The sequence below is a fragment of the Saimiri boliviensis genome, chromosome 11, assembly GCF_048565385.1.
Source record: "Saimiri boliviensis isolate mSaiBol1 chromosome 11, mSaiBol1.pri, whole genome shotgun sequence".
NCBI lineage: Eukaryota > Metazoa > Chordata > Mammalia > Primates > Cebidae > Saimiri > Saimiri boliviensis.
The window spans coordinates 102,088,001-102,097,672 of NC_133459.1; the positions used below are offsets into that span (position 1 = coordinate 102,088,001).

Genomic DNA, 9,672 nt, shown 5'->3' on the forward strand with positions numbered 1-9,672 from the left:
TTTTTTCCCTTCCTTTTCTACGTTTCTGTTTTTATATTTTCATAGCAGCAACAGAACAGGGAGACAGTCTTGAGGTATTTTAAAGAGATTTTTTTCTTAAAAAAAATAATATAAAGTTATAAAAAGCGGCAGCAGCCTGGGGCCCGGATCTGGAGGGGAGGAGGTGCTGGCGGCTCCGTTGCAGTGGGCAGGCACTTTCTCATTAATGGGCTTTTGACTGCAGGAAGACAAGAGGCAAGAGAAAGGGTCAGGGTGGGGGCCTGCCTGCGGTCCTTCCCGGTGAACTGTGTGGACTACAGGGGCTAAATCTTGATTCCCTTCTGCTGGCCTGGGGAGTAAAGCTGAGCAAGGGGGAAGATGAATGTCAGCTCACTAGAGCCAGTTTGGGTAGTGAAGTTGGAGGACACACAGGGCTTATGGGCCCACATCTAACCCAGGAGAGCAACCCCATCCCACCTCCGGTAAGTCCCTCCTGGCAGAGATTATATAGAGAGCACATGGCATGCTATGCCAGGGATCCCACCAGAACAGGCAAGTAAAACCGGCTACAGGCTTTACTAGTGATCCTGGAGAACCTGTCTGTCACCCACACGGCTGGAGGTGAGCACATGTGCAAGGTGGGCACACGTGCAGAAGTGGCCATGGGGTCGTGTGCCTGCACTTCAAGGCCCTGATGCCCAGAGGAAAAACCAGTGAGCAAGACCAGCCCACCCACCTTGCTGCTCGGCATGTTAGGCTGTGACCCAAGGACTCAAACTCCCTTTCCTTCAGGGAACAGAGGTAGCTCCAGTACCTGGAATGAGGGTCACAGCCAATTCAGACACAACTGGCCCTTTGGTTACGGCAAAAGCAGGGGTGGAGGGCTGCAGTATCTCCTTAGCCGGAGGACAAGGGTTAGGGATAGGGGAAGGTTCACCAGGCAAATGCTGGAGTCACTTTGCTAAGAGCTGACCTACCTCTTCCTAAAGAAAACAGTCCAGGAACTCTCTCTCAACTTCCCCTGCCTCCCTTTCCCGGCACAAACACCAATGTAGCATCTTCTCCGTATCAGGTACCCACTGTGCACCCCACCCTCGTCAATCTTCAGGGAGCCTGGCTGGTACCTTCAGTGTAGAGCACTTCTCCTCAAAGGCCAGGGCCGGGCCTGGCTTCTTGCGGCGCACAGAACAGGCCACATCAGCAGGGGCACCGGCCTGACAGTGCTTGGCCTTCACCGGCCGGCAGTAAGTGGCCAGGTTTTTCCGCTTCTTGGCCACCTCCTCCTCAGAGAGGCAGTTGGTTGACAGGGCCTTGCCTGGGTGTCCGGCTGCTCCCCGGTTCTCCAGCTGAGAAGCCTTGACTGGTGTGGGGAGCTGATGAGGGGAGCCACGACAGTCCAGGGGCCCTGCCCGCTTCACTCTTGGCCCCATTGTCCCATTAAGCCCCACGGTCAGGGCTGTTTTAGTCTTGGCCGAGAGGCCCCGGCAGCCAGAGGGTTTGCCTTTTCCAGTGGGCTCCAGGATGCAGGTCCGTTTAAAAGTGGTGGGGCCAGGGGATAACTTCCGCTTTCGAGAAGGGGCCTCCATCTCCACCCCGTCCTTGCCTTTGGATGACTTGCTGGCCTTGGAAGGCGGCAGCTTGCTGAAGGACGGGGACGGCGTGTTGGCAGGCAGTGGTGAGGTGATAGCCTGGCTCCCGCCCATGCACTCTGCCTGGCTACAGGCGGCCGCCACGCTGGGGGAGCCTGCAGGGTAGCTGGGGACAAGGCTGTCCTTGGTAGAGGGTGTGGAGGCTGGGCAGGCAGGTCTGGGGGGTGGACCTGGAAGGCGGGGGCAGCTGCCCGTAGAGGATGGGCTCAGGGGAGCAGATAAGGGGGAGTTGACAAGGTGAGATGGAGGTTCGGTCGCCGGTGGAATCTTCCTGCAGCGAAGAGAGAGCCCGCTGTGACTGCCAAGCAAACAAGAGAGCTTCCCCCAACACAAGACACACTCCAGTCTCTCTGCCCCACCTAGAAATGGCCAGCAGAGCCCCAGAGTTGCTGCCATCTGCTGGGAGATGCTGGAACTGAGGGTTAGGAAGATGGCACAGGGATGTGCCTGTGGAGAGGAATTAGCTCGTATATACGAATTAGGAGGTAGACCCACTGGGAACTTCATTTTAAATCTTAGTTGGGGCATCCCCTATCTCCAGTCACCCAAAAGGTACTGGAAGTGATGGAGGAGAGTCTGGATTCACCCCCAGACCACCCTTCCATGCCCTGCCTTAGGCAAGCCCTAGGCTGCCAAGTTTTCCCATCCCCTTTTCACGGCATTCCCTATCTGGGGTCCTGCTGGCAAACAGCCAAGGTGCACCTATGGGTGTACAGGAAAGATCAGGGCTTCTGAAGCCCAGGTATGTCTGGAACCTGGGAATGTCCGTTCTAGAACTTCCATTCTGGGCCCAAGAGACTTACTTCCACATGTGTGAGCTGAGGTGGCGTTCCAGCATGGAGCTGAGTGCCGAGCAGAACCGGTCCAGCCGGCGACTAAATACATAGCATCCTGGGCTCACCAGCCGGCTCCCAAAGGTGCAGAACTAAAGGCAGAAGGAAGGTGCATGGTTGGCAGGGTTGAGGTGCACAGAGGGCATCTGCACACAGGATCGGACCTCCTCCACATACTGTGGGCCAGGAGTGCTGTTGCTGGGCCACCCCCACCCTAGGCCCCTGCCCCAGGTCCTTACCGCCTGTGGCCTCGGGGGCCGGGTTGCATAATGGCAGTCAGGGGGGAGGTGGAGGTCGTCAGATGTCCCCTCCTCCTCACTGTCCTCGCTGGAGGCCTGGGCCCCACCCCGGGGCATGGGGAAGGGGAACAGGCCTGGGTCCCCATCACCACCACAGGGGCCTTCATCATCCAATTCACTCTCAGAGGAGCCCCGGGACCTGAAAGGGCCAAAGGGGATGTGAGGGGAATGTGACTGTTGTGGGGTCAGAGTAGGGGCGTCCTTGAACCCGCCAAGCTCAGAGAGCAGGGCCCAGGGGCAGACACCCTGCAGGGCAATCAGAAGAGGGCAGAGGGAAGGGAAGGGCAGGAGGGAACCACAGAGCTCACAGAGTAAGAGACAGAGAGACCGCTCCCAAGGAGTTCTCTCCCCAGCCCCTTCACCTCCCAGCCCCTTCCTCCTCAGGGGATCATCTGCTCCAGATCCGCCTCCTCCAGAAAATCTTCACAGTTAAACTGCACCCAGCTCTGGTCAGCCCAGTCAACTTGCTCAACCCCCTTCTTGCATCACATATTCCTGTGAGCCTGTCTGTGAGCTGAACCTGTTTCGTGTCTGCCCCTTGTGTGACAGGCAGAGATGCACGTGTGTCTCCTTCAGCAAGGCAGGCTCTCCCCGGGGTCCGGCGTAGCCTCTGCACACGAAGGAGCCAGTGAGTGAATACACGTAGGGCTGCCTTGCCCAGGACTGTGACCCTTTCGGCTCCCCAGTGACAAGATTCGGCCTGTCGGAGGCCGCTGGGAAAATGTTCGTATCCCAAGTGTTGGATCTGGCATGCGGCTGAGAGGCTGGGGTGCTGTGGTATGCTTGGTTGGGAACAGGGGCATCTCCTGCTTCCACACTACTGTCAGGAGCCCCAGGAGTCCCCCCACACTCAGGGTGGAGTGAGTGCATCTTCCAGGACACTCCATGAGCCTGTTTCCAGGGGCCCCTGCTGGCTGAGGGGCCAAGAACCCCCAGGTGAGGTAGGGGTTGGATGCTAGACATACCTGGGCAGTGCACAGTATGGGTAGGTCTGCTTGGCACGGACAGAGAAAGTGCTGCTGGGAGCAGCCACTGCTGCCACAACCTGGACTGCGGAAGGGAGCTCCTGGGAGGGGCGCTCGAGAGCTTGCTCCTTGCGCCCTGGGCTCTTCTCCTTGGGAGACTCCCCTTTGCGGGAGCTGGCCTTCAGCTCTGCCACCAGCACGTCAAAGTCCTTGGCTCGGCCCTGGACTTCCCGACGCTGGTGTACTGAGTGGATCTAGAACACAGCAGGGTGGAGAGCCGGGGAGCAGGTATGAACTCGGCAGGGGTGAGGGACAGCAGGGGGGGCATATTTGCAGGTGTGTTCACATGTCTTTGTTTCCCTCCTCCGTGGGGCCAAAACCCTCCCTCAGGATGGGGGAAGCCGGAAACCACCCCTGCCCACTGCTCCCATCTTCCGCTCAGGAGGGGCATCTCCATCTCCCCTTCCCTAAGGTGGGCCTAACCGCCCTCCCTGAAGCTGGATCTTTAGTCACATCAACATTCCTCTCCTTGCCAGGGAAGGAGCAGGCAAGCCCTGTGCTGTCCTCTCACTGCGCAGTGGGAAGGGGGTTACCTTGCAGGTCAGCAGGCGGGTACAGATCTTTTTGGTCTCTGGATTTATTACCCCACACTGCCTGTTGAGGTCGCACTCCTTCCCTGTGGGGAAAGCAGTTTCAATGAACCTCAAGACCAGGCGTCCCCAAACTTTACACCGGTCCCTCAGACCGCTGCAGGGCCGCCACATACTGTGCTCCTCTCACTGACCACCAGTGAAAGAGGTGCCCCTTCCTGAAGTGTGGTGGGGGGCCGGATAAATGGCCTCAGGGGGCCGCATGCGGCCCGCGGGCCATAGTTTGGGGATGCCTGCTCAAGACCATTTCCAGGAGTTCTACAAGAGGATCTGGCCGCTTCCTGCCAAGGGCCTGAGAAGAACTGGGATTACGGCAGAAGCACCTACAGCCCTCAGCCTGGGGCTGTACCTTCCAGAGAAACTTCTAGACATCAACACCTCTTTGCTGAGTGTGAGAACCATCCCTATCCTGATGCCAGGTGCTCCTTTTGGGACTTCAAGCCCAAAGCAGGGCAACGCATATCAAGAAACACAAGCAGCCGTGGGCATTTGGGATGCCAGAGAAGCCAGTTGTGACATGTGTCTGGCGCCCGGGATCTAGGTGAGAAAGAGTGAGAAAGAACTTCACCTCCTGGGCATGGGCTGCATCCGGAGACACAGGCTGGAGAGAAGCTTCCTAAGAAGCCAGCAAGTCAAGACGTGACAGGGGCTCCTGTACCCTACAACCTGTGACGGCCAGGCTCATAAACCTGACCTCCTCCCCATCCAGCCCAAGGACAAAGCCGCCCAAAGGAGTCCCCACTCCACCTTCCACACCCCCAAGACCACGACTACTCACGAGCCATCTTCCGGTGGGTTTTGGGGGGCAGCCTGGCCCCACTGGGCTCCTTTTCAGGAGGGCTGCCTTCAGCCCGGTGACTGGACCCCTCGCTGGGGATGATCTCGATCCTCTCTCTGCCAGGAGGTTCTTTAGAAGGGGGAGCCATGGGAGGTTTTCCAGGGGAGTCCTTGGTGAGGCCCCCTGGCTGGCTGAGAAAAGCAGAGGGTGGGGCCACCCTGATTCCGTGTCCGTCGGGCTTCGGGAGACTGGACATCTTCTCCAGGTTCACCACAGGCACGAAAAGGCTACACATGGAGAGAGGGGGTTAGCTGGGGAAGGGGAGGGGAGGCCTGGGGCCTGGACTCTAGCCCAGCGCCATCTCCTTCCCAGCCCTGGAACTTGGGTGGGCTCCAGGAGGGGTATGAAACGTGGGGAGAAGGGACCCCATCTTCCCTGGAGCACACGGAAGGAAGCTGCAGACAGGCACTGCCTCCTGCTGTGAGGAGTATGCCTCGACCAGGGCTGCCTCTATTGGTGTCAACCCCTCCCTGGGTCAGGGTCAGGGCCAGTCTTAGAAATTATCTCCAGCCTCTCCTTACCAGAGGTTGTCTTTCTGGGTCTTCTCAGGAGGCTGGTGGCCACGGCTCCGGGACCCATGGCCCTTCTCCCGGGAGGAGGTTTTTGTGGAAGCTGGGGCCCTACAAGCTGGGCCCTGCCCATTCACTACATGGCATTTCTGAGAGCTGGCAGGGGCTGGAGGTGGGGGTGGGGCCCGGGCATAAAGCTTGCTGAGGGGCCCATGTCTTCTTTCTGTCACCAGGAGGTGGAAAGAATAATCAAGGTGAGTGGTATCACCGCTTCCTTCCCCAACCTAACCCTGTCTATAGACTCACATGAGAGAATCTTTAAGTTTCCTTAAATTAGATTGAAAACATACCTCCTTCCCATTTGAATCTGAGCCTTCAAGACTCAAAATTCAAGACCTAGCTTCCTGAACCTCTTAACACCTGCCTTAACTCCACAGGATGCTAGAATTACAATAATCCAACCCCCACAGTGCTCTGAAGCCACCCCCAGGAACTTCCTATCCTCAACACCACCCTCCCTTACCCCACGAGACCTCCCCACTGACCCTGTCCTCAGAGTTCCCTGCTCTACTTTCCCCTGTCCCTCTATCTCTGCCCTAGGGCTCCCCTCACCGCAGTGCTTCTGGAAAGCTTGAGGTTTCACCACTTGGCTGCAGTGGTTACACACAACCAAATAGAAGTCGTCATGGGCAGGGCAGTGCCCGAAGATGGACATGTCTGCAATGACAGAAGCCCAGGTCACTGGGGCTGAGGATCCCAGGGTTTCCCTGAACGATCAGACAGCACTCCCACCCCACCACTCAGAGGGCACTTCACCTCCCCGCTGACATGACAGGCTCCATGCTGAATGCTCCCAGCTTCCAGAGTTCAATCTAAGCAGTCCCAAAGGGTATGCGCTTTCAGGTGTGTGGGCAATCACCTATGATTAGGATCTCCAACAACAGGTCACAGGAGCCAGAGCAACCGGCCGACTCAGACCTATCAAAATGAGGGTCCCCGACAGCTGCTTCAAGCAGCCACCTCCTTCTGTAGTGTGGTGGAAAAGTGGAGCGTGGTCCTGTCTGCCCTGGGTCCCAGCCCTAATGTGTGTCGACTCCCACCTTCTTTAATGAGGGTCATGGCATCCAACTTCTTCGTGTTTTTGCTACTCTCCTCCAGCTCAGCCCCTAGAGGAGAAACACAGCTCAGAAGGGTCAGGGCCAGTCTTAGGGACTCTCCAGCCTCTCCTTACCAGAGACTGTTCTTCCCAGAAGACAAGCCAGAGGTTGTCCCCTTTCCAGAAGCCCCAATCAGGGCCTGCAACACAACAGTATGAAGCCCCCACTCCGTGACAAGCTCCTGGTGCTAGGACCTATGAACCTTTCAGAGGGTCATTCTCAAATGCCCATCTTCCTTCACCTGCTGCATCTGCACCAAGATTGCCCCACTAAGAAGAATCTATCCACGTTTCTTATGGGACCCCTCACTTCAAGGCGCAGTTCAGGGTTCCACTGCTAACTCGTTGGGTGATTGTGGTCAATATCATCTCTTTTCTGGGCCTGCTTCCCCATTTAAAGGGGAAACAATCCTTAACCAATTTTTCCATAAATCCTTGAGTCTCTTCTTGAGATTTCTCAGATGGGTCCCTTCTGCTACTCTGTGGCATCCCAAATAGATACTCTCACAGGTCCCCACCCCCATGAATTCCATTTTGCTCCACCTGGGTTACCATAGCATTGTCAAAGTTACACCCAGCTTCTCAGGTCCTGCACTGATAGCATGGTCACAGAGCAGAGAAACTGCTGTCTTTGGTCCTTGGGCATCTTCAAAGTCTCCTTGGTCAGCTATGCAAGTCCCTCCCCTTCTTAGAGGGGCTTTGGGCAGGGGTTGCCCTTGTACCTCAGTTTCTGGGTTAATGACAAAAACATCTTAGCTGTGCAAAGCAGCTTTTCCCCCATCCCCCTACCTCTCTGCTCCCCCCCCTCCTCTACGCCCCCTCCCTGTCCCTTGGAAAAAAAAAAATCAATTCTGAGTCACCATTTCCGGTTCTCAATGCACCCAGACCCTGACAATGGCCCCATCCTTGCCCACCCAGCATGGGGCAGCCCCGGGGTGGCCTAGGCTCCCACTTAGGTCTGCTCTCTGATGCCCATTAACAGATATGCTCCCGTCTAGGATGAGAAGATTGTTGACAATCTTATATAATATCCAGATATGAGGGGTGGTGGGTTAGGCATGCAAGAGACAAGGGGCAGCTCCCCTTCTAAGTCCGTGAAATGCAAGTGCGGGGAATGACGGACAGAACGAAACTGAGAGTCAGATGTCTCAGAGGAGAACAAGTGTCATTAGAGACCCCTCCATGCCGTCTCCTCCTCCACCTCTTCTCACTTGTAAACTTCTTCAGGGGCGTGATGCCTGCTGTCACCCCGAAAGGCCACGAGGCCAGGTGCTCCCTGGGGCCCCGAAGACAAAGATCAGAAGAAGAAGCTGCAGGCCCGCTCACTAAGGCACTCAGGGGCCTGGAGAAGGTGGGAGTCAGAGGAGAAAGCCAAGAGGCAGGGCAAGAGGCCTGGGAAAGGACAGAGGGTTGGAGGCATGGATGGATGGACTGAAGGATGGAGGGAGAGAGGGAGGATAGATGGATGGACGGAGGAACTAACGTGGAGGGGGCGGGGGTCTAAAAGCACTGCAGCTGCAGGCAAACGCCGAAAAGGAGCAGGAGGTGTGGGGCAAAAGGGGAAAGAACAAGGGGGGTGAGGAAGGGGGCACAGAAGTGGGGTGCGTGGGAAACACGTGGAGAGGACTGTTGCGGACAGGGAAAGCCAGAGGCAGGTGCCGGAGAGGCGCGAGTTGGGGACCAGCAGGCAAGGAGAAAGATAAAGGCAAGCCTATGTGGGGGCAGGTATTGGGGACTGGCAGAGGCAGAGGTGGGCTGGGTGGGCTGTGAGCGGTGAGCCGGCGCTAGGACCCGGAGGCGCGAAGGTGACGGAGCGGGCGGGCACTAGGACCCGGCGGGTCCTTTGTTTGGGGGGCCGGGGAGCCGGACGGCGGCTCCAGTCGGCGGCTCCCCTCAGCTGGCGGGGGCCCGGAAGGGGGGAGGGGAGATAGTGATGGGGTCCCCGGACTTTAGGGTGGCTTCACTCACCGTCAGCCGCGGGCACGTCGGCCCGCTCCACCCACGAGCTCCAGCTCTGTCCCGCGAAGTCATCGAGACTCGGCACCCGCCGCTCCAGAGCGGCCATTGCTGCCGCCGCGCGTTCACGCACCGCCATCACCGCCGCGGACGCGCGCCCGCCCTGGCGCCGCCGCCGCTCGGCCCCCTCCCCCTCGCCCTCGTCGCGGGCACGCTTCCCCTTTCCCCCCAACCTGCCTTTCCAGATCACTCTTTGCGCAAGCGCAACACAGGTTGCCTGCTCCCCGCCCCCTCCCTTCTGCACAGCCTTCTGGGAAGTGTAGTCGTGGAGCGGATGCTATTTGCCTACCGAGCTTGCCGCCAGAGTCCCTCCGAAATGCACAATTGCAGGGGGGAAAGAGAAGACCAAAGCTCCAGGATCTCCTCTTCTAACCCTTACGCACACATTCTTTGTGCTACCAGTCCACTCTCCCAGGCTCACTATACCCCTTCCAGCCCAAAACCTTTATTTGCCCAGACGCCCCTCTAAGCCGTGCGTCCGCCAGCTGGCTGGCGCCCCTTCCCCGGTTGGCGGCCACGAAGCGACTCCGCTCCCCTGTAGATCGAATAGGGTAGGTGCAGGGAGGTGGGCGCTGTGAATCAGAAGGGCAAGGGGAGGGAGTCTGTAGGATGTGCTGAAGGACACAGGGGTTGGAGGTGGGGAGGGCCTCGGCTCCCGTGTCGTGCTTCCTCTGTGGGAAGCCCACGCTGCCCTGATGCAGAGCAGAGGGTTGGAGTGGCGTTGTCTGGGTTTGAGAGGACCTGGCTAAGCTGACCAAGATCACCTGTCACGATGACA

General features: G+C 58.0%; 1 protein-coding gene across 7 annotated transcripts; it reads right to left on the bottom strand.

Annotated features, from left to right (window-relative positions):
- Nucleotides 1–69: 69 nt before the first annotated feature.
- ATXN7L2 (ataxin 7 like 2) lies at nucleotides 70–9,115 on the bottom strand. Of its 7 annotated transcripts, XM_039460927.2 has the most exons (13): nucleotides 8,847–9,115; nucleotides 6,823–6,888; nucleotides 6,335–6,439; nucleotides 5,735–5,945; nucleotides 5,154–5,440; nucleotides 4,319–4,401; nucleotides 3,726–3,979; nucleotides 3,281–3,370; nucleotides 2,701–2,899; nucleotides 2,432–2,553; nucleotides 1,104–1,899; nucleotides 716–793; nucleotides 70–217 (listed from the first exon to the last, which is right to left on the bottom strand). In XM_039460927.2, the coding sequence occupies exons 1-12, from the start codon at nucleotides 8,971–8,973 to the stop codon at nucleotides 752–754; spliced, it is 2,382 nt and encodes a 793-aa protein (XP_039316861.2). In that variant the 5' UTR covers nucleotides 8,974–9,115; the 3' UTR covers nucleotides 70–217; nucleotides 716–751. The 7 variants fall into 7 exon arrangements, with proteins under 7 accessions (XP_039316861.2, XP_039316862.2, XP_010342402.3 ...); XM_039460928.2 differs by lacking the exon at nucleotides 3,281–3,370; XM_010344100.3 differs by lacking the exon at nucleotides 716–793.
- Nucleotides 9,116–9,672: the final 557 nt, after the last annotated feature.